The 24884-nt window shown below is 38.6% G+C and overlaps 1 protein-coding gene across 4 annotated transcripts in view; it reads right to left on the reverse strand.

Moving 5' to 3' along the window:
- Positions 1-18: 18 nt before the first annotated feature.
- LOC103056255 (myelin protein zero-like protein 1) overlaps positions 19-24884 on the reverse strand; it is a 31916-nt gene continuing 7050 nt past the window's right edge. Inside the window, exons 2-8 of one of the 4 annotated variants that reach the window (XR_015796756.1) lie at positions 18054-18214; positions 17266-17479; positions 12723-12752; positions 11915-11944; positions 11179-11252; positions 7437-7542; positions 2639-2670 (exon numbers count right to left, since the gene is read on the reverse strand). Coding sequence is in view for 2 of the 4 variants with exons in the window: in XM_007434242.4 (XP_007434304.3) it covers positions 2569-2670; positions 7437-7542; positions 12723-12855; positions 17266-17479; positions 18054-18214 (716 nt within the window). In the remaining 2 variants the exon portion in view is untranslated. Of the gene's footprint in view, positions 2671-7436; positions 7543-11178; positions 11253-11914; positions 11945-12722; positions 12856-17265; positions 17480-18053; positions 18215-24884 lie in introns of all 4 variants that reach the window. The other 3 variants (XR_015796755.1, XM_007434242.4, XM_088144525.1) reach the window with 3 other exon arrangements.

Consider the following 24884-nt stretch of genomic DNA (forward strand, 5'->3'; position numbering starts at 1 on the left):
TGAGACACACAACAGACCACTAATGGAAAAAGTGTATTAAAATATTCACAATAGTACAATATAAAGCTGCTTATGAGAATATGGAGAAGGAAAGAAGACTTGTACAATAAAAAATTATTCCAGTTTTTTAAAAGTGCAGAAACAAGGTAAAAAAAGGGCTCAGTGCTGCATGGCATGGATTTACATAGTGAAATCTTAAAAAGTCTAAGGTTTGGGAAGTTAACTTTAACAACTGGAAACCATCTGTCTTATAGAAATATACAGCACCATAGGAAAGGGCATTTGTCTTTTACTGTATAGAAAAGTACACCACCACAGAAAAACTGCTCATACATGAGTTGAGAGATTTCTATATTTCAGTTTGGAATCAAAATTTAGTAAGAGAAAGTGCAACTCCCAGTTATCATAAATAGAAACATAATTTTAAAGTATTTCAGACAGATACATAACTATGTAATCTATTAACAAGACTTGGGCTTCAGGCTCATTATTTTGACGACTGAATAGTTCTGCTTCTACCAGAACATACTATGTAGAGAAAGGAAAGACTTTGTTGTATATGCAGAACTAGTTACAAGACACATGGTAACTATTTCAAAAAATAATGCACTGGGGAACTTCAAGGACAAGTCTAGTTATTTATAAAACTAATAAAGGCAGGATAAAAAAATTTTTTTAAAAACCCATGATGATGAGGTTGAGAAAGAGCCATGCCAAGAGAAGCTCAACTTGGAAAACCTGGCACAATGACTGATGCCAAATGCCTTGTGGACTTCTATGAATATGATGACAACATGGTTTGTGCAATGAAGTTCAAGGAATATTTTAACACCATACACAGCCATGTTCAATGAGTTTAAGCAAAAGAAGCAAAGCTTCCCATCACAATGTTCTGAAAAGACAACTTCTACATTAACACCTAAAATTCCTCATCCCCCTGAATCAGAAATCTCAACATCAGCCTACCCTGCCTCTTCTCCCTTCTCTGAGACCCCTACTACTGAGGGGTACTGAATTCTGCGGTGAGTATGCTGGTGAATGCCTTGTTCTTAAGTACAGTACAGTATGTAATATAATTTTGATACAGTATTTCCAGAAGCATGGTTCTAAAATGTTACTCATTGTAAAGCACAATTCAAACATTTAAAACACATTTAAATGTACTTGGGTTAATTGTAAATGGTTGTGTAAGTGTTTTGGGGCTATTGGGCAAGAGTACAAACTTTCAGAGAATTTCATGTTTTGCAGGAAGTGTTCACACATAACCTCCCCAAATATGGAGACCCAACTGCACTGCACAGAAAACACTCCTTGTGTGCTGCACAGAGTATCAATTTAGCATTTGCCAGCCCTTGTATCAATGAAAAAGCCACTCCATTTTTTTAGAAACCTTAAACATATTTTAGATGTAGAAAGCTCTGAGCAAACATATGAGCAGATACTGTAGACATGTAAGGTACTTCAGAAAAAAAGCAATAATAGCACCAGTCTATCTGAAACACTGAGGTAGAGGGAGGGGGAGAGGGAGAAAAAGCAGATTCAGAGTTGCTATGGATGACATCATAAAGATGAAAGGCAATGGTATAGAGTTCTTTCCACAGTAAAGAAGCATACAGCCATTTCAATTTCAAAGTAAACCTGTATGAGATTTAAGAACTAGTGGCAGTAAAACTGTCCTATCATATTTTATGCCTTCCATGAAATGCCATCTAACTAAGATTATTTTAAGTTGTAGCCATTTCTTTTTGCAACTGCAACATCAACAGCCTCTCGTAACTCTTAGAAGCAGACCACGGTGAAGAAATTTATAGAAAGGCACATCAAGATCAGCACCCTATTTTGCTCAGAGGTAACCAAGTTTCATCTTTGTTGCTGAAACAAAAAAAGAGCCATAAAAACATATCAAGATTTTTGTTAATGCTGCCCTATTACAAATTACTCTATTAAAACTTTTGTATGTCTAAAAGTTCGTTTGTGGGAGACTGCCTGTAAATTCCTTGAAGATAGAACTTTGGTTTCCAGTAGGTTGGAAACTAAAGCAGGTGAAGATTACTAATGGAAAAGGAGGACACCAGAGTGAAAGAAGATAAGAGAAGTTGTATGAAAAATTAGATCTGGTAAAAAGATGCAAAAACATCAATTAAGGAAAAGGAATCATGCAGAAACAGTTCTCATGTCCATTTCAAAAGTAACAGAGGCTATTAAAAAAGTACCAATTCCATTAGAATATCCAAGAATTTCCAGTTTTTTTTCATATAACAATTAAGACAAATTACCTAAAGATGTAACATGAATGTTTGCTTTTCCCCCTTATCCTAAATATATAATGAACTATTGACCATTTATAAGCAGAATTATTATCACATTTTAACATGCAACATTGCTCTCATTTCTGTATGATTAAATAGACTATTTACACACAGTACATATATAATCTCTTTCTCTCTGTATGCACATGCATTGGTCTTAGTCTAGGCATCAAAGGCCACATGTGAGTTCTCTGGGTCAATTTCCTTCAAGCGATTCCAGTTTGAATTTTTGTTAAGCTTTGGATAGGCTGAAATCTCCTCAGTTCTTCCGAATATCAGCATAGACCACAGACTCTGATTTGTTGATTTTGTCACTGTAATGCCCTCCAGAGTGATCTAACTGTGCATAAATTACTGGTCCCTAAAACAGAAAAAATAAACATGGCATAAACATTTAATTAATCTATCAGCAGCTAAAGAAAACTCAGAAAGTATTACATGCAAACTTAACATTTAGAAGAAATCAAGGGATTATGATTTATTTCCTTTTTTAAAACCCGTTCTACTTAGAAATCATACCAATTAGGTGGGTTGTTCCTGTAGCCATCGATCTGTTGAAATAAACTAATATAAAATTCACAGCAAATATTGTTTCATGCTTCAGGGAGATGAGATCACCTGTAGTTTGCATGGTAACACAGTAAAGCACAGTGCAGAGAATGAACTTTACTTCAAATGTACATCAAGCATTCACAGCCCTGCTAAGTCAGCTCATTCACAAGATTCCATTTTTCCACACACTTATATCATCACAGAATACCTGCCAAGCAACATTTATTCCTGTAGATAGCAATAACTCGAGAAAAGGAAGTATATGGAATACCAATAAGAAAGCAGCAAGGAGCTGAAGAATAATCTCTAAGCGTTTACATTTAATAGCACTATGCATCTTTCTTGGCAATATTCAGAGCACAAAATTATATTCATTAACTCTTTCCCATATCTTCCAGAACAAGTGTCCTCAAACCTTTAAGTGATAATATAGAGCTTCATCCCAAGTATTAGAGTTTCTGAGTAATCCTTATATCAGAAAAAAACAGAAGACCTAACATTCCAAGTCAAAGAGTTTTGCCTAGTGGATTGACAGTGCAGATAAGGAAGCATTTTACAAAGAAAAAAATAACTGGGAAGAATTAAGATATTTCTCAACTGCAAACAAACAGGAAGAATGAGGAAAGTTTTATTTTACAGATGGAAATGTTATGTACTATAGATATATTTCAGTAGCTGCTCAATTAAATAGTGGTTTTCAATACCATCAGAAGAACTTTCTGCAGGACACATCTGAATGAGTCATGACTTTTTCTCTTTAATGTCAGATTACATATTTCTCACACCAGCAGATTCGATTCTACAGATATGTGTTACTGATTTCAGACTCAATTATGATAAAGGAAAACAGTCATATTTTTCCCTAACAAGTAACTGCCATCTTTTAAAAAAAAAAGTTGTTTCCTTTATGTGCAAGTCTTCTTACTGAGCATGCTTTTCTAACTTCTATAAATACTGTAGGGGATTCATATACTGTATTTTTCCATCAATAAGACGCCCCCATGTACAAGACGACCCCCACTTTTCCAACCCAAAATTAAGAAATCAATATTTTAAAGATAGTGCAGAACACATTTTTATTTAGTAATTAGTTAACATTTACCTGATACACTTAGTGGGAGGAGGTCCAAACCGTCTCTCTGCAGCTCTATTTCCATGCTCTTTTGCATAACTGATTACATTCAATCACGAGTAAAACTGCCGATAGCTTGTCTCTGCAAACAGACTTCCTCCAATTGGTTTGTTCAGCATCAGCTGACATCAGTTACATAAGGCTCGTGATTGGAGGAAGTCTGTTTGCAGACTCAAACTATTTCACTCGTGATTGAAGGCTAGCAATAGGAGGAAGCCTCTTTGCAGAGACAAAGTATGGGCAGTTTTGCAACTGCGCGGTTCTCTCCTCGGCTGACTTCCTTGAATAAGACGCCCTTCAATTTTTAGCGTAAGGATTTTAGAAAAAAGTATCGTCTTATAGTCGGAAAAATACAGTAACTATTTTCTAACAAGAGGAGTTGATCAGAGGAACATCATGGTCTCTTGCAGGAATTTCCAGCTGTAATCACAGTTAGCATAAGTAGTAATTAATTTGCTGCAAAAGTAGTAATCTGGAAGAGTTCTTCATTGGAAAGGGCAGTGTCAATCATTTTAAAATACTCTTTATATCTCAGTTTAGGCAATTAGTAAATGTGGCCAGATATATGTATCTCAGAGAACAGTGTAAGCATGGCACAGTATGCAAAGGATAACTGTGTTTTAGGAAAAAAGGAAGCATATATGCATTGCCTGAAAAGTTTCAAGTAGAAAGTTATATTGCTGACATAGTATTTTATTTGCTTCTCAGAAAAAATCAGAGTTCAGCATTCAGAACCACTGACTGGAATAGTACATAACTGGGATATAGTTAGAAGACTATATCCCAGTTTTTATCCATTATGCATATAGGAATCCAGATAACCAATCAGGTCACTATTAGACCTAGAAATCAGAGAACATGGATAATTATCACATTCGAAATGATCAAGCATTCTATAGCCAGATAAAGGAAAAGGAGAATGAATACTGTGTACCAGTCAAACATGCATAATTGTGAGAAATTATGATTCAGATGAATTTATTGATAAGGACAAGAGTGAAAGCAAACCTGATGAGCCAAGCTAAAGATGGAATGAACCTATCAAGGCTGTTTCCACACATGCCATATGAAATCCAACCCCTGGCAACAAGCTTCTGCTTTCAGAACAGGCAATGTCAATCAACATTAGGAGTAAATATTTAGGAAGATAGTAGGATCCCATCAAACTGTGGGTAGGTAATGCACAAGCTGTTACTTTAAAAGTAAAGCATTAAGCTGTGAAATTTTTAATTCCCCCTGCCTTGTTCAATATCTTTTTCTATTTAACCCCCCTCATTATTCTAACAACAGCAATACACATACCTACAAAAAGTTATATTCTGCTGCCCATGAAGATGATTGCCTGAAAACAAAGTTATTATATAACAGCAGTGTCCCAATTCTAAATATGATGTGTTTTAAAACATTGTCAGAATATCTAGTAGCATTTTCAGTATAGGAAAAAAGGTAGAAGCCAAGGGATAAAAGCTACACATTCTAATATACTTTTAAAGGCCCCACAAGAAAGTACTTGATTCCAAATTTCCCAAATAAGTCAACAGTAACCTGACACACTAATTAGGCACTAGAGTCTTTGCTGACATTAGGAAAAAAATTATTTCTACTTCTTTTGATTATTACAGCTTCTTCTTTATCTCTGTTAAAGTAACATAAAAATAGTCTGTAAGATTGGGCTACCATATAGGCTACAAAAATCCAGAGAACCTCAAGTTGGCAGCAGTTAAATAAATCATTAACTGTAGGTTGCCATGTAGTACTTGTCTACATTTTTGCAGCCTAGTTATGACAGCCCTACTGTAACATGCCTGGCTGAATGCACTGTTGTATTCATACAATGTTCTCAGAAGGTGTTCAAATGCAAGCCGTCACTGGGAAATAAGACACAGAGCAACACACACAGTTTTTAAATTGTGTTGGAAACAATCTCTAAAAAAGTTCAAACCTCTGTATCTTTTTCACTGAATTCCGTAATACACATGTAGTCACTTTATCATAAGCTTTCTCTAAATCAACAAATGCACAATAAAGTTCCTTCTTCACAGTCTGCACTTCTCACATAGCATGTTATAGTACTGCAACTGTTTTTATTCTACATTTATATTGTACTTAGTTACTACTCAGTACAAAAATGTACTTTTACTACCACTAATTCACTACTATTACAACTACATTGTAAAATACAAAGAATAGTCTCCAGACCTAAGTCAACTTCATGCAACAGTTAATACCTGTTTGTCAGGCAGCAAAGCAAATCAACACTTTCATCAATAACATTATTCCTTTTAAGGAGTTCATAATCCAGGTCTATATTTAGGTACTTAGTCATCTGGTAATCGTAACTGACAAGGAACTGCATGTAAGCAAATGACTGACAACATTCCTTCTGAACTCAGCATACAAATACTATCTTCTCTTCCCTCCCCCACTAAACTCTAGCAGTTAGTAAAAAAAAATTCTTGCCAATTAATTTCTGGACTTATTGTCAAGACTGTTAACAGTCAACTGCAACCACTGAAAATAACATGTGGAACTGTGTAAGTGAAATAGAACATATCTTAGCTAAGTTTACATTATAACATCAAGCTGTCACTAAGTAATCTACATGTACATTTACAATTCTCATTTTTTCAAAGGCAACTTCACAAATGTTTTGTGCTCTCTTTCATAAGATTTTATTCCTTGCTTAAGCATCTCAACCTCATCATAAAGTCTATGACTTTCTACTGAGATATGCAATTTTGAACAGATTTGAAAAACTCAAATCTTTTCAGATAAGTACAGTTTAGAGACTGATTTCTTTCTATTATTTTTTTCCATCCAACAAAAAATATTCACTCTGGAAAAAAAGAGAGACCTGTTATTTCCCCATGTCAAGTCAGCATACACTATCTCACTGCCACGTCTGATTCCAAAGCCTCTCGGACTGTTTCCATGTAACACTCCTAAGCAGTATTTAGCACTGGCCCAACACTGGTGGCAAAACAATGATGCCTAAGGAACTATATAAATATAAAACATTAAATACTCAATATTCCTAAAGGGATATAATTACGGTACAGCTGAAAGAAATCGAGAAGCTACTGTGTAAGAGCTACTTACTCAGTCCTCTAGATTTATACAAATCACATCTCTAAGACTAAAGACCTACATGAAGGTAGACTATCTTCGTGTAATAATTTATCTCACTATAGGAACCTGTCATTTATTAAGATTAATGGCTCTACCATAGTTTAACATTGCCAAAGACAGTAAGTATATCACAAAAATGATGGCCACAAGATAACTACATTCCCCACCATAGGCTTCATTAGAGCAGGACTTTTTTCTAGATATTTTTCTGTGTGTGTGTGTTTCAGGGATGAAGCTTCTCTTCTTCCCCTTAACACAGACACCACCTTTCCAGCCACTAGATAATCTCTGAGTCAGAGTATGATACCATTTACCTGATGCGATCGGATGGGCACGCTGTTTACCAAACCCTCTGTGTCGGAGGGGGACTTCCGTGGAGCCTGCTTAACTGGAGACACCAAGCTCTCAGAGGTACTGCAGCTGATGAGGTGGGAGAGCAGATTTTGCAGAACAATGTTCAAGAGGCAAACACAAGACAAAACAAAAACAAAGGCAAGTGATGGCAAGATGATGTGGCAACTTAGGCCAAAGAGTGACCCCAGTGAATGACAGACAACTCATACATCCTTGCTTTATACCTGTTCAGGTCAGTCATGCCTATACAGTGGTACCTCGGGATACGAACTTAATCCGTTCCGTGACTCTGGGCGTATCCCGAGTTGGTCGTAACCCGACGCAAATTTCCCCATAGGGTTCAATGTAAATCCGGTTAATCCGTTCTGCCCTCCGAATTTGGTTGCACCCCGAAGCAAATTTTCCCATAAGGTTCAATGTAATTACCGTTAATCCGTTCTGGCGTCCGCGGACCATGCGTCAGGGGTGGGAAAACGGCCGGACGCCATGCGGCAGGGCGGGAAAATAGCCGGGCGCCACGCGGCAGGGCAGGAAAATGGCCACGGACCACGTGTCAGGGGCGTAAAAATGGCCACGGTCCACATGTCAGGGCGTAAAAATGACCGTACCCCGAGGCGGAGTTTGCACATCGAGGTAAATTTTTGCGGCCGGAGCTGGTTGTAACCCAAAAAGTTTGTTGGTAGAGGCGTTCGTATCCCGAGGTACCACTGTATTTCTTTCCCCCTCACATACAAAGAAGAAAGTCATTCTGCTACAGGTTAGGAAAAGAAACTCATAAGCATATAAAGGATTAACTTCCCCTGCCATCTTCATCTAATGTATTTTAATTTAGAGTTTATTAAATTTATAAGCCACCCAATTCCATTGTGATTCTGTGTGGTGTACAATATATAACATTTAAATCAAACAATCCACACACTGCAAAATACAAAAAGAACGTCTGGAGATAACCACCACCATCTCACAAATCAACAACTCACAAGGGGCCTACCACTCACTGTAGCCCCAGTCCTGAGAAAAGAGCCAGATCTTAAGAGCTCATCTAAATAATATCAGGGTAGGGCCAGTATGAATTTCTGAAAGGATTTCATCTCAGAGGGCAGGTGTTACAGTAGAGAAGGGTCACTTCCTGGGTCTCATGAGTTGACAACACTTAAACAATGGGACCCAGAGCCTGCTAAGTCTACTGGATCATATAGGATGGACAGTAACTAGGTCACCTGGAAGTGGCTTTTTTGTTTAAAAATTTGCTGCTAGGAGAAATACCTAGCTTTGTTCTAAAAACAGGAGTATAATCAAACTCAATTAACCTTTTCCATAATATCAGCTTTCCATAACATAAGATTTCCAAATGTTTTGGTCAATAGTTGACGATGGAAACTGTAGCTCAAGTATCTGTAGTCATTATATTGAGGAAATCTAACCTAGATTGTTTTTCTTCCTATATAGCATACACAGTGGTGCTTAAAAGTTTGTGAACCCTTTCGAATTTTCAATATTTCTGCATCCATATGACTTAAAACATTATTTGTTCTCCCCACATATCCTGAAACTTGATAAAGAGAACCCAGTTAAACAAATGAGTCAAAAACATTTTATTTGTTCCTGTATTTGTTATTGAGGAAAATGATCCAAAGCTACATATTTGTGGCAAAGGTATGTGAACCTTTGCTTTCAGTAACTAGTGCGCCCCTCTTGGAAAGCAATAACTGCAACTAAACATTTCCAATAACTGTTGATCAGTACTGCACATTGGCGTGGAGGAATTTTAGTCCATTCCTTCTTACAGAATAGCTGCCACTCAGGGATGCTGGTAGGCTTCCTTGCATGAACTGCCCATTTCAGGTCCTTCCATAACATTTCTATAGGATTAAGGTTAGGACTTTGACTTGGCCATTCTAAGACATTAACTTTCTTCTGCTTTACATTCTTTGGTGGTACAACTTGTATGCTTTGGGTCATTGTCTTGCTGCATGACCCACTTTCTCTTGAGCTTCAGTTCACAGACAAATACTGACATTTTCCTATAGAATTTGCTGGTACAATTCAGAATTCATAATTCCATCAATGATGGCAAGCCGTCCTGGTCCAGAGACAGCAAAACAGGCCCAAACCATGATACTGCCACCCCTATGTTTCACAGATGGCATAACATTCTTATGCTGGAACGCAGTGTTTGCCTCTCATCAAACATAACACTTTCCATTCAAGCTTAAAAGGTCTATTTTGGTCTCATCTGTCTACAGAACATTCTCCCAATAGCCTTCTGGTTCATCCCTGTGGTCTTTTGCAAACTGTAGACTAGCAGCAATGTTCTTTTTGAGGAGTAGTGGCTTTCTTCCTGTAACCCTACCATGCACACCATTGTTGTTCAATATTCTCCTGATGGTGGCCTCATGAACACTGACATTCGCCAATGCAAGAGAGATCTTTAGTTCCTTAGATGTTACCCTGGACTTCTTTGAGACCTCCTGGAGTATTACACACCTTGGTCTTGGTGTAATCTTGGTTGGTTGACCATTCCTGGGGAGAGTAACAATGATGTTCAAATGCTTCCATTTGTACACAATCTGCCTGACAGTGGACTGCTAGAGTCCAAATTCTTTCAAAATAGTTCTATAACCTTTTCCAGCCTGGTGAGCATCAACAACTGTTTTTCGGAGGTCCTCAGAAATCTCCTTTGTTCGAGCCATGACACACTTCCACATACCTGTGTTGTGAAGATCAGACTTTGATTGCGAATACCCAGAATTCTGTTCTTTAAATAAGGCAGGATCTTGCACACTCACAGCTGATTATCATCCCATTGATTAAAATACCTGACTCTGATTTCCCCTTCAAATGAACTGATAATCCTAGAGGTTCACATACTTTTGCCACATACAAATATGTAGCTTTGGATAATTTTCCTCAATGAATAAATGAACAAGTACAATGTTTTTGACTCATTTGTTTAACTGGGTTCTCTTTATTTAGTTTTAGGACTTGTGTGGAGAACAAATCATATTTTAGATCATGTTTATGCAGAAATATTTTAAAAAGGTTCACAAACTTTTAAGCACCACTATACATAGCATGTGCAAGCATACATGGGTCATGACAAGTTGACAATGGTATTAAGCAGAATGCAGCTCTCTGCTAATCATTTATCAAACATAAATACTGAACATTCAAAAAGCAGACATGAGATATGAAGAGTTACACAGAAACACAGTACTGAGCAAACGTACTTATCTACCAGTAAATGGGCTTCATTTCATATTGAGACCAAACCCCAGCACACAATAATCAAAGGACAAATAAGCATCTGGAACCTGCTCTAAGAGAATGTGCAACACTGCACTGAACCAATTAATAATACTGAATTCACAGTTTGTGCATAAGGAATTTTCAGGTGCTTTTATTTTTACTGACAACAATCTGATTTTTTTTCTCCTCATAGTGTAAAAAGTCCAAATATATTAATTCATGCATCTGAATTAGCTGCTTCTGAAGGTACATAGCCTTGTTGCCACAAGTGAAGAAATGAGACAACAAAATTCAAACAGTAGATGAGATGTGCTGCCCCTTCACCAACAGTCCACAAAACAGAATTTCAGCATAAGTGATGGAGGTATGTTAGCATGATAGTCAGCAAGGGAGGCAGAAATATATATACATATGCACATGAAGTACCAAAGAACTACCAGCATGATTAGTTACCATGATATATAGTGGGACTGGAAGAGATGACCCAGCCCTGTTACATTCCCAGTCTTGCATCTATATCAGGATCTCTGTAAGGAAAGGAAGATAAAAGCAGGATCCAATCCCAGCATACCAAAGTAGTAATAGGGGAAAAAAATCAAAGAAAGAATAGAAGTTGTGATACTGCCATGCAAGGGTTCCCACCACCACCCATCTCAATCAGTTGCAGTTCTAGTGTTAGTTTTATTTAGAAATTAGACATGTATCATATACACACACATGTGTGCGTGTGTATATATATATATATATATATATATATATATATATACACACACACACACACATACATACATATATATATATATATATATATATATATATATATATAAACATACATACACTCTTATCTGTAATTACTGCAATAGACATCCCACCACTTAGTAACCATCAGAAACACAGTACAGTCAATGAAATCAATGTTAATAATGTTTGCTAGGAGACAACCACAAAAGTACAATTGTTTTATACAAAGATATTATGGTCTCAAACCGTTAAATAACTTTCAGGAGTAATATACTGGTCAAAACATTGATTACTAATATTAAGATTTGGCACCCTTGGGTGCAGATCAGTATAAGCTACCTTCAAGTGTTATGGAAATAGCACATGCACAAAGGAAATTAAGCTTTCCACAATGAACCCAGAGCTTATACAGCCAATTTCACTGCACTCATTCAACCTTACCACTGACCTCTACTGCAGCCCTTTCTAAACTCTGCAGCTAAAAAGAAGGCACAGAGAAGGTTCCAATTAAGTACATCCATTACAAACTGACTTTTTAGCGCTGTATGAATAACATTTACTGGATCTACAAAAGCAGGAAGAAGTCAGGCTGTGAAATGACTGATCCTCAAAGAATTGTTATGTGTACAGTTTTCTGTGCACAGGGCTGCATTTCTGTTGGAGTTAAGTGATAAAACAAAGTAGGTAAGTCCCACCACCAGTTCAAAGGAGCCCATCAACAAATATTTCATGGCATATAACCCACCTTGAAGATATTTTCTAATAGAAGTTCCTCAAAGCCAAATTAAAGGAGGCATCATGAGCGCAATATGAACCAAAAGAAGTCATGCAGATGATAAAGCCAGTGAAAATAGCAGAAGGGCAGTTTTCCCAAAGCCAGGATTGGAAAGCTCTGGCAAGCAGACTGTTGTAAAAGGAACTGGCAGCCATACCCCAAACTTAGAAAACAAGTTGTGCCATCCAAAATGTAGCCTGACAATGAGGACAGTCTCTTTATCCTGAAAGCTACAAGGGGGCAATTTTATGCTACCTTCCAGGAAGGGCAAAGAAACTTAATGGACCTGGGCTCGTTAAAAGGAGATACATATGTGCACAATGACATTGATAATTTATAGGCATAAAGGGATGGGATTTCTAGTGGTTCCAGTTAATTTAATCCAACAAAATATAAATGAACAATTCATGTTCCAAACTCCTCATATTTCCCACCCCACTCCCACCCCCACATATCTAAAGAAACAAGTGGAGTACCTTACCCAGAATAATGCTTTTTGGAATTCTTCTTTCTGTTCACAACACACACAATAAGCATGATGAGCAAAACTAAAACTAGAATGCCAACACTGGTTACCCCTAACACAAGGGGAAGAGGAAATACAGACAAGTTACCTGAGGAGAGAAAAAACTTTCATTTCAGTTATCTTACTCCTTGTTAAAACTGGTCACACATTATTCTGTTAGAATTTTTAATATATCAGTTATGGATGTATCTATTTTATCAGCAGTATAATTTTTACTCCTATTAAACATGAAGTGAAACCCACTGATATGCTATACAGGATGCATCCTACCTTTATCTTTCAGAAAAAACTAACAGCCAACTCCTATTAAGTTGGTAATCAAGTATTATGTTTTCACATTATTACCACCATACATCCCCAACTCCATTCTTGTGCATTTGATTTGTTTTTTTTTAAAGAACTTTATTTGTCTCTGACAAATTTAATTCGCTTAGCCTATTTCTCTCACCTATCATGGTAATTTTGAATTTTATTTTTGCCTTCTAAGATATTGTACTTTATTTTGTATCACCTGCGGATTTAATAACTATTTCTTCCATCTCTTCATCCAAGCCATTAATAAAAAGATTCAATTGTACAGGGCCCAAGACTACATCTCATTTTACTCCAACTGATATCTATTCCACTCTGAGGCGGAGCCACTGACAAATGTTCTTTGAGCATGATTTTCAAGCCAGCTATATATACATTGAATTGTTATATCATCCTCACACTAGCTTGCTAATCAGAAGGCCATAAGGTACTTTGTAAAAGGTTTTATTAAAATAAAGTTATGTTCTATTTGTAGTATTTCTATAATTTACTAATTAGTTACAAATCAAACTAATCTTATTCCAGATTAAGGAATAATTAATCATTACTGACAAAATTTGTTCTTGACAAATTCATGTTACCATTCATGTGGCCTTCTGACAATTACCAGACTGACCTTGTACCACCTAGAAAACAATTTATTTATGATCTGCTCTAGACTCTTCCCATTTTTTTAATGTCAGAATGACTTGTCTGCGGTTCTCTGGATTCTGTCTCCACCCCACCCCATCCATTTTAAGATGGGGTATCTGCCTTTCCCAGCTGTCTGCAACCTCACCCATTGTCCAGGATTTCTTCAGAATAATATATTAAGGTTTGGCCAGATCAGAAGATGCTCCTTCAACACCCCACATGCAATTCATCTGGCCTTGGAAAGTTATAGATATTTCATGATTAAGTTTCTTATCATTCACAAGCTCAGTCCTATCCTTTTCATTTTCTTTTTCAAACTGTCTGGTGGAACACATGCCTTCTGCTTGGAGAAGACAGACAATATAGAAGTTTACTTTTCTTTTACCTGTTGGCAGTCTGCTGTCATCACTGAGCAACTAGTATAGTGATTCTTTTCCTTTTCTTTTGAACCTACTGAATGAAGCCCTTTTTAGCACTGTTAACATCTTTCACCAAACCCAGGTTATTTTGTGTTTATCTTTTGTGTCATCATATCTACTGTTCTGGATTACCTATCAATACTGTTAGTTGGTTACCTTTTCTTTCCGCCCCCTTTCTGTGTCCCTGTTTTCAGATCTTCACTAAGCCTTTATATAACCACATTTCTGCTATCTCCTATTTCTTCTTCCTCAATATAATTGTTTTAATTTCTTTTCTTAGGAGCTCCCACCTATCTTAAGTTTGTCTTCCCATTAGCTTCTCTTACAATGGAGCCCTACTTATCATTGCTCTCAGTTTATAAAAATCCACTTTTTAAAAGTCCAAGATGTATTTGAATATGCTCATCATTTTATTTTTACCTGTCTTACCTATCAGTTTGTGTCAAGTCAAGGAAGTCTGATCCTTTTCTGCCTTCTTCCACTATCTGAAATAAATCTAATAACTATCACAGCATCCCACTGTTGTCACTCAGAACTGCTGAGAATGTCATCTTACTTTTTGTTTCTGAATCTCATTTACACAGAAAATTATTCTGTGTAAATTCTGGCTGAGATGGTGGAAATTGCAACCCAACTTATCTGGAAGGCACCAAATGGGGAGAAGCTATTCTAGAGAATGTGTAACTTTTTGGGGCAGGGCTTTGTAGACTTTTATCAGAAAAGGGTGTTTTATATTTTGTTATTCACTAGCTATTTAAATGGGCAAAATAAGTGTCCTACTTTTGTGGTGAAAGTAATTAGTTCTTGTAGCAGAATGTTTAAGACTTCTCCTTAGGAATGAAATTAGGAATGATTTTCAAACTGACAGCTTGCTAGCTCCTGCTGCTAGCTAACCGGAGTTTGCAGATAGCTAGGTATACAAGAAAACAAGTTTAGGTATACCAGAGAACAGCATGAAGCATATTCCTCCCTTATGAGTTGCAAAATGATGTCCTTTATGTAAACCCAATCCCTATTGTCCATGTATCTTTTTTGTGAAGATGTTTTTGCTATATAAGAGCCTTCTAATTTTACTTTGCGACTCTCCACATCTTGTGCAGAGTCCAGTGACTCATCTTTCAAATAAAGCAATCATTTAGACCCTCTCAAGTTTGTTGGTTTTCCTTGGTAAATTTATATATAGTTTTATTTACAGCCAAAAGACTCAAATAGCAAAGTACAAATATAATCTAAAATTTGGCATTAGATAAAACAGTTTAACAAATAAAATAATTGATAAATATTACATAAAACATTTAAAATTCAAAACTATTGATGTGTTACTAAAGACTTTGCTTTATAGCCATAGTTAAAAATTTGGCTGTTGCTGCTATAATTTTAAGATTTTTGTCTCTGAGTAAAATGTTAACATGTTCAGGAATATCTTTTCCTGGTCTTGATTTTAAAATACACCTAATAATATTCTGCTAAAGACTCTTGTAAAATTCAAAATACAATGGTTAATACCAGTACAAGGACAAAAACTTTGAGAAATGCAATTCTTCTGAAATGTACCATACATTATAGCACATTTGATGGGAACACATTTAATCTGGCTTTTGAAAAGACTATTCTATATTTATTTAAATGTAAATTTAAGATATATTGGAACTGAAAGTGTATTTGTAATTTATTCCAAAAATCACAGATGAACACAGAACTTTGGCTTTTGCCATTAACTTCTTTACTGAGTTATCCCATAATCTTTAATACAATAAAATGCTGGTGAAATTTCCACTCCACTGTTCATAATAAAATAATTAAATAAAATGCAGCAGAATGGCCAAACAAGTACTTGCTTCAGTGAATTATTTGTTACATACAGGTAATCCTTAACTTATAACCATTTGTTCAGCAATCGTTCAAAGTTACGAACTCGTTGAAAAAAGTGACTTACGACTGGTGCCCGAAGTTATGGCTGTTGCAGTGCCCCCATGGTCAAGCGATCAAAATGTGGGTGCTTGGCAGCCCACCCACACTGACAACCGCAAGGGTGCTTCAACTCCCCCCACCCCTATCCTCCCCTCATCTATGCCCTTTTAGCCCCCTGCTCCCTGCCTTGTGGGGTGGCAAGCAGCCCCAGAACTGTGCAGCTCTGGGGCTGTAAGAAGCTCCTGAGCTGCAGTGCAGCATGAAGCTGCAGCCACCCCTGGAAGCCTCAGCCACCCCAGCCCACTCCAGCAAGAGCCAGCAAGTTCACCCAGCTGCCTTCTCTCCCAGTTTCCCACACCAACCTTTCACCTTTTACTCCCAGCTGCAGTGGCTAGGAAGGATCCACAAGCATCAGCAAGCATTTGTTCACTCAATTGCCTTTGCTGTCTTCTTTTCAGAAACAGCTTCTCCTGTGAACATTTCCTCTGTGTGGCTCCCTGAGCCTTCAGAGAGCTGTGCTGTCTTCGCAGGGCCTTTAGAAAGAGAGGGCAGCTCTCCAAAGGCTCGGGGAGCCATGTAGAGGAAATGTCTGCAGGAGAAGCTGTGTTTGAAAAGGAGACAGCAAAGGCAGCTGAGCAAGCAAATGCTTGCTAACACTTCCCAGCCGCTATGGCTGGGCACAAAAGGTTGATGCAGGGAACTGGGAGAGAAGGCAGCTGGGCAAACGAATGCTTGCTAACACTTGTTGGCACTTCCTGGCCGCTGGGGTGGCTGAGGCTTCCAGGGGTGGCTGCAGGTTTGTACTGCACTATGGTTTGGGGGCTGCTTGCCACCCCCAAGGCAGGGTGCAGGGTGGCCAAAAGGGCAGAGATGGGGGGAACAGGTGGATGGGGAGAGTTAGAGGCAGTCCCTTACCTTATTGAGGCTTGGGGCTGGGAGGGACCAAGTCCGGAATGGCTTGGATTGGGATGGGTCCTCGGCTAACGACAGGTAAAAGTCACTTAACGACAGCAAGGGGAATTGCCAGGATTGCAATCGCTAAGTGATGAGGTCATGTGACATCTCACTTTATGACTGCATTGCTTAGTGACTGAAATTCTGTTCCCAGTTGGGGTTATAAGTTGAGGACTATCTACAAAAATTTTAGAGAAAGAATACAACATATGCAGAACCCCTCCATCACTCATTAATTAATTCCTCATTCCGTCCAAACATTACTGTACCTTTCTCCACAACCCTGACTTTGATTTTTCCTGGTGTAACAACTATATCTGGAGGGTTTTTAACATCACAGGTATAAGTGCCATTGTCCTGAAATCGCATGTTTGCTATATTGATTGATGCATCTTTCTTGTTAAGGTCTCCAGCCCAGCTGCTTCTGTCATTAAATTGTGTGCTCTTCCCAGGATATGCCTTTCCATTGGAATAATAGAAGAACTGTAATCAAGAACACAAAAATTATGCTGTGTTAAAAACCTGCTTTCCCCTATTGTCTTAACAAATCTGCTAAATTTCTTCAAAACCTAGCTCAAACAATATATGAATTTCAAAACCTATGCAAGAATTGCCAGGATAATACTCTATCTGAAAGCCTGGAAAGCTGGTTTTAAACCTATTGAAAGGTCAAAGAAGCATCTAATATATAATGTCACAAAAGGAGGTTTTAGACTAATTTCAAGCGCTCAGGGTATCTCGCTCTGCCTCACTTTCCTCAATTCCCTTTTTCTTTTGCTGAACTCTACTAAACTGTTACTACTACAAGATTTTATTATTGTATCAGTTTATTACTGTCCTATCATTAAGATAAGAAGATACCTAACCAAGCATGTGAAATGGGTTAAAGTATTTCCTCATCTAAACAGGGTTTTTGGTGGCAATCAATTTTGGAGCAAAATACAGTTAATATCTTAACCAACAGGGAACAGTCAGGCTTTTAGCAATAGAGAAAGTAAGCAAGAATTAATAAGGCTTCTTAGTGAGATTGAATTTTCTTTTGCAAACAACATCTTACCGAGACAGAAGATGATGATCCCTCGCCTTGGAAGCTCCAGGTTACAGAAGCTGAACTGCTGATCACTTCTGTGGATGTAAAAGTGCATGGAAGCTTTGCCTCAGTCCCATTCTCCACAGCGAGCTCTGATGGTGTGTATACCTCTACAGCTGAAACCTGGACTATCAAGAACATCATTACAAGAATCAGAATACGAGATCCTTCATAAGAAACATTAACACTATTTCAAAGATAGGTGTGAAGAGTTTAATAACCCAAAAGAAGATTCAAGAATCTGTTAAATCAAAGAGATCAAGTCAAAAATATCACAGTTTCCGTTCACTTATCTTACTAAGCTATCATGTGGTTGACTGGTTTCTGGCTTTGTATGATGTATGAATGCAGCCATTACAGTTTACTGTCACACACGGACCAGACTTTCTATGGATTGTCAGGAGACAATCTCAGTACAACACACTATTTCAGAATTTTTCATCTTTATTATGTAGACAACATCTATTTTGATTTCCCAGCAAAGCTTTGCAAGCCTAATTTACAGAGAGAATACCTTATTCTATTATTCCCCTCTTCTGCTACCCATTTGAGATAAGAGCAGTCACTTGAGATTCTAAACTGCAGAGTGACAGAATTTTTTTCTCTCTACTTAATATTGTACAGTGTGTTTTCTACATAGGTATGTATGCATTTGATAAAGTTGATACAATATATATGTACAGTGTTCTTCTTCTATCCCCTGCCTACTTCCTAATTTATTGGTGGCAAATTTTCCCTCTGTGAGACAGGCTAGCAACTGGCTTTTCTCTGGCTGGTAAAATATTTGATTTTCCATCATCTTTGACACCCTCCCCCCAAGCCCACTGTTCACTGTTGTTAATTTTGAAGGCATAAACAACTGCACATAAATAGAAAGTATGCACTCAAACGTGGAGAAAGATATTGTATTTAACTTGGCACCATGTAGCACTTCTGTTCATTTAGGGAAACATATAATTTGATCAGAGGTGCCTAATCTTTTGCATGAACTGTAAACATGTCTTTCAGTCTATACTTTAGTGGTATGATAATTAAAATGTCATGGGATATTCTGTTGCAGGTAGTCCTAGGTTAACGACCACTCGTTCAGTGACCATTCAAAGTTGCAGCAATGCTGAAGGAATGGTACTTATGATCAGTCCTCAAAGTTCCAGCTGTTGCAGCACCCGGGCAGGATCGCAATCTGGGTGCGTGGCAACCAGCTCACACTTACGCCAGCTGCAGTGTCCTGCGGTCACGTGATCGCCATTTAAGACCTTTCCTGCCAGCTTCCCACAAGCAAAATCAATGGGGAAGTTGGCAAGGAAGGTTGCAAGTCGCTCCTGCCACTTTGTCTCCTGAGGATCCCTTCCAAGGATCTCATACTCCATAGCATGCTTGCACCACAGCACTCCCTCCCCAGCCTGTGCGCACTCATGCGGCACAACACCCCCTCCCCAGCCCGCGTGCACTCGCCGCAGCATCCCCCCACCTCAGTCTATAGTACTCACCCACCCTCTGGCATGCTTCTGAGCCACCTGAGACTTGTAACTTCCAGCCAACTTCCCCATTGATTTTGCTTGTGGGAAGCCGGCAGGAAGTTGCAGGTCACAGTCACATGAGGTCCTCGCTTAATGACTTGCGATTTTTGCTTAATGATGGCAACAGGGACTGCCGGGATTGCTGTCGCTAAGCAATGCAGTCACATGATGTTGCACTTTACAACTGCATCACTTAGCAATGGAAAGGCTGGTCCCAATCACCATTGTTAAGCAAGGACTACCTGTAAATCATAATAAGTAAGGGTTGGAAGGAACTCTAAAACATAAACTGGCCCAGCCACCTGTTTAGGGCAGGAATCCACTACTACTCCATCTCCAACAGATGGCCATCCAGCTTCTGTTTAAACACCTCCAGAAGAAGAGCTTCCACCACCTCCCAAGGCATTGCATTGCATTCCACTGTTGCTGTTATCATTAGGATTTCTTTTCTGATATCCCACCAAAATATACTTCCTTGTTATTTAACCCCACTATTTCTTGTCCCATCTTCTACATGACAGCTCAACAGGTATGTGAGGACAGGTATCATGTCACATACAGACTTCTGTAGGCTAAACATAGCTAACACCTTCTACTATTTCTTATAGCTTTTCCTTCCAGACCTCTTATCATGCTGATTGTTTTCTTCTGGCCATGCTCTCCTTTGTCAATGTCCTTCCTAAAATCTGGTGCCCATTACTGGACACACTGTCCTAGGTTCAATTTGATCAATGCAGAATACAGAAGAAAAATGACTTCCCTTGCTTGACCATTTTATTTCTGTTATTTCTAAGACTACATCTGCTTTGGGGGGTGGGGCTTGCACTGTAGTTGCATCACACTGGTAGCTCATGTTCAGCTTGTGATCCACAAAGTCATCTAGATCCTTAATACTCAAATCCTTCTTGCAGCAAAGCAACAGAATGCTTTGATTAAAACTGGACTGACAACATTCCAACAACCTACAAAGAAAAAAATCCCACTTCCTTGAAGATAGGTGAAACATTTATTCTCATCCAATCAGCTGACCCATCAACTGTCCTTCAGAATTTCTCAATATACAGTGGAACCTCGGGTTACGAACACTTCTGTTAACAAACTTTTCGGGTTACGACCAGCTCCGGCCGCAAAATTTTGCTTCGGTTTGCGAACTCCACCTCGGGGTACGAACAGGATACGTGGCCATTTTCCCTCCCGTGACAGGGTCCGCGGCCATTTTTCCACCCCTGACACGTGGTCCGCGGCCATTTTCCGCCCCTGACACGTGGTCCGCGGCCATTTTTCCGCCCCTGACACATGGTCTGCGGCCATTTTTCCGCCCGACACGTGGTCCACGGCCATTTTCCGCCCCTGACACGTGGTCCACGGCCATTTTTCCGCCCCTGACACGTGGTCCACGGCCATTTTCCGCCCCTGACACGTGGTCATAGGGAGGGGGACTCTCCCTCCAAGCAATAGCCTCCTCCCTGTCCTCCACGCCAGAACGGATTAACGGTAATTACATTGAACCTTATGGGGAAATTCGCTTCGGGTTGCGACCAATTTGGGGTGCGACCAGAGTCACGGAACGAATTAAGTTCGTAAACTGAGGTTCCACTGTATTATGGTTCAGCTACATCATCAGCAAGTTTTTTCAATACCTTGGGATGCAATTCATCTGGTCCTGGAGATGGACATGTATTCAAAATGAATATTTTGTGACTACATTTCTACCAAACTCAGAGTTCAATCTTTTCTTTTCATTCTGCATTCACAGATGGTGGGTAGAACAAACACTTTCTAGTTGAAATTATACTAATGCCATTATACAATTGCTGGATTTACAAAATTTGCCAAGTAAAAACAAATTATAGTTAGTGTGATGTGTGAATCTAGCCAATTATGATTCAAAATAGACCTGTTCATGTTACAGATTTTTTTTCCACAATCCATGCCTCACCAAGGCATCTTGATTTCTGGCACTTCTGAAACATCATATATGAAATTTAAGAGTCACTTCATCAAATTAAGAACAGTAAGGAAATTATATAACAGGATTGCTAGAGTAGGAAATGCTGGTTTAATTACATGAATATTTCTTACAAAGCACCTTTCTAAGACATTTATCTGGAGTCTTCTTTTGGCATCCCATTCAATAATATTCAGTGGAGAAATCAATCAATCAATCAAATAAATAAATAAATAAATAAATAAATAAATAAATAAAGGCAGTGAGACAGCCCCTGCAGAGATTTAGCAGAGCTACAGCTATACAAAATATGATGTAAATATAAAAAAGAAATGTTTGATTATCTCAATTATTCCTGTTGACTTTTGCTCAGATCCCAAATATTAACTCAAAATCATCAGCATCGGTGTTTCAAAGATGCAGAAAACAAAATCATTCCCTAAATGTTATTGTTATAGGCACCCTTCTCAATTTAGACACCCTTCAAAGGTATAGATTTGCTGAGAATTCTTGGAGCTGAAGTCCATTTACAAGGAACACTCTCAGACTTCAAAAAGCTGGATATAAGACAAACACCAAGCTTACCTCCAAATCAAAACAAAAAGCAGATGTGAAGATACTTTTTTTAAATCATAGTCCTGTTTCTGTGCCTGAACGTAGACAAAAGCTACTGCTTTTGTTGGGAAAAGGTCCACACATCATTTTAAACCAAAATTAATCGACACACATAATGGCTTAGGAAAATACAAGTAGTCCTCACTTAGCTACTTTAACTGGAACCAGAATTTCCATCACTAAGTGAAGCAGTTGTTAGGTGAAATATCATGTAACTGCACCAGTTAGCAATGGCAGTTCCGGTAGTCCCGGTTGCAGTCATTAGGCCAGGACCACACTGTCATTAGGTGAGGATCTCAAGCTTCTCCTGCCCTGCCATGCTCATTTCCACTTTAACTCCCCCCACCTGCCTATCTCCCCCCCAACCTCTGACCTTTTCGCCACCCTGCACTCCGCCGCCACTGCCACCCTGCACTCCCTCCAGCAACTGCCTCATGAAAGGCCAGGCCAAGCACACCTTGTCAGCAGCAGAAGAAAGAAGACAGTGAAGATCAGTTGAGGGTAGCAGGACGTGGCAGGGCAGCAGAGTGCAAGGCAGCCAAAAGTGCAGAGATGGGGTGAGATAGGTGGGTGGGGGGAGCTGAAGTGCACCCTGTGGTCATAAATGTGAGCAGGCTGCCAAGCACCCAAATTTTGATCATGTGACCATGGGGGCACTGCAACGGCCATAACTTCGAGGACCAATTGTATATACTATTTGTTCAGTGCCATCGTAACTTTGAATGGTGGCTGAATGAATGATCGTTAAGCAAGGACTACCTGTATATGAACACAAGCATAATGGCTGGCCTAAGAATTGCTGAATTCCATGGTTTAATACAAATTAGAACAAAGAACATCCTAGTACTAATCCAGTGCTCATTTCACTGGTTCTCTTAATAGGGAGACAAACTGATAAAGTTCAATTTATCTAACAATGGTTTTAGAAATACAGGGGTTATGAAGGAGACTTCAGTTTTTGGATTTTTCCCAGTTTCCTACTGAAGATTCTTTTTCCAAGGATATGAAAGCCTGAAAGACCACACCTTCCAGCTGTAACTTATACCCACCTGCTATAGCCATTTTACAGTATCTGCAATGGTTAAATAAGCTAAATTAAATTATAAGAGTCTTGGAGTTTTAGTCATACTTGAGTTGTTTTTCCTGCATTAAAAGCTGTGAGACTTATTTAGAATATATTGGACAGAATATTTAAATTTGATCTGAATTCCCATGAGCAATTTACATTATGGGATAATCTCCCTTTTAAAATGCTGACAAAATATTTAAAATTGCTGGCAAAAGAGTTCATGAAAGAAAACAAAGGTATTAATGCTTTAGACCAACTTATTGTTAATAAGTTTTTCAAAATAACTGATTTTTTGCAAAAACAATTTAGACTAACACTGCTCAATGGCTATATATGCAAATCAAATATCTCTTGACTATACAATTTGGGCCTGATGCATTTGCTGGATCTAAGCTGTTAATATTATTATGAAAAGTTTTCTGTAGTTCCTAAACTTATGATTATTCACAAGTGAAAAGCTATATTAAGATGAGTACGGGTAACTTGCAGGTAATTCAGAGTTGGAATATGCTGCTTTTATCAAATTAGGGATTAGGGTCTTTTAAAAAGTTAAATTAATACTGTATGGTCTTAAAATGAGATTAATTCAACAAAACACTGTTTTACAAATACATCCTCAGAGGATGTATACTAAGAGTTAGGTTTAAACTTCTATATGTTCAGTTGTTGGGAATATAAGGTCACCAGTGATGGGAAGGTCATAGACAAGGGGTCATGCTAAATATGACCCACTGGAAAAGAAAATGGCAACCACTCCTCTGAAGGAAAGTAAATGGACATTCACAACCAGAACAACGTCAACAAGTTACTAGAGGATGTGACCCCCAGGCTAGAAAGGATCCAACAATCTACTGACAACCAGCAGAGGACAACTACATGTAGCACTGGTGCTCATCATGTACAGGTGAAACTCAAAAAATTAGAATATCGTGCAAATGTTCATTTATGTCAGTAAGGCAACTCAAAAGATGAAACCAATATATGAGATAGACGCATTACATGCAAAGCGAGAGATGTCAAGCCTTACTTTGGTATAATTGTGATGATTATGGCGTACAGCTTATGAAAACCCCAAATTCACAATCTCAGAAAATTAGAATATTACATGACATCAATAACACAAGGATTGGAAATAGAACAATATCGGACCTCTGCAAAGTATAAGGATGCATATGTACTCAGTACTTGGTTTGGGCCCCTTTTGCAGCAATGACTGCCGCAATGCGGCATGGCATGGATGCTATCAGCCTGTGGCACTGCTGAGGTGTTATAGAAGACCAGGATGCTTCAATAGCAGCCTTCAGATCCGTTGCATTGTTCGGTCTCATGTCCCTCATCTTTCTCTTGGCAATGCCCCATAGATTCTCTATGGGGTTCAGGTCAGGCGAGTTTGCTGGCCAATCAAGCACAGTAATCCCATGGTCACTGAACCAGGTTTTAGTACTTTTGGCAGTGTGGGCAGGTGCCAAGTCCTGCTGGAAAATGAAGTCAGCATCCCCATAAAGCTCGTCTGCAGAAGGAACCATGAAGTGCTCCAAAACCTCCTGGTAGACGGCTGCGTTGACCCTGGACTTAATGAAGCACAGTGGACCAACACCAGCAGATGACATGGCTCCCCAAATCAACACAGACTGTGGAAACTTCAC

Source organism: Python bivittatus, unplaced genomic scaffold (assembly GCF_059951505.1).
Source record: "Python bivittatus isolate LINGU-HERP-01145 unplaced genomic scaffold, Pbiv_v1 ctg000350_np1212, whole genome shotgun sequence".
NCBI classification, from domain to species: Eukaryota; Metazoa; Chordata; class Lepidosauria; order Squamata; family Pythonidae; genus Python; species Python bivittatus.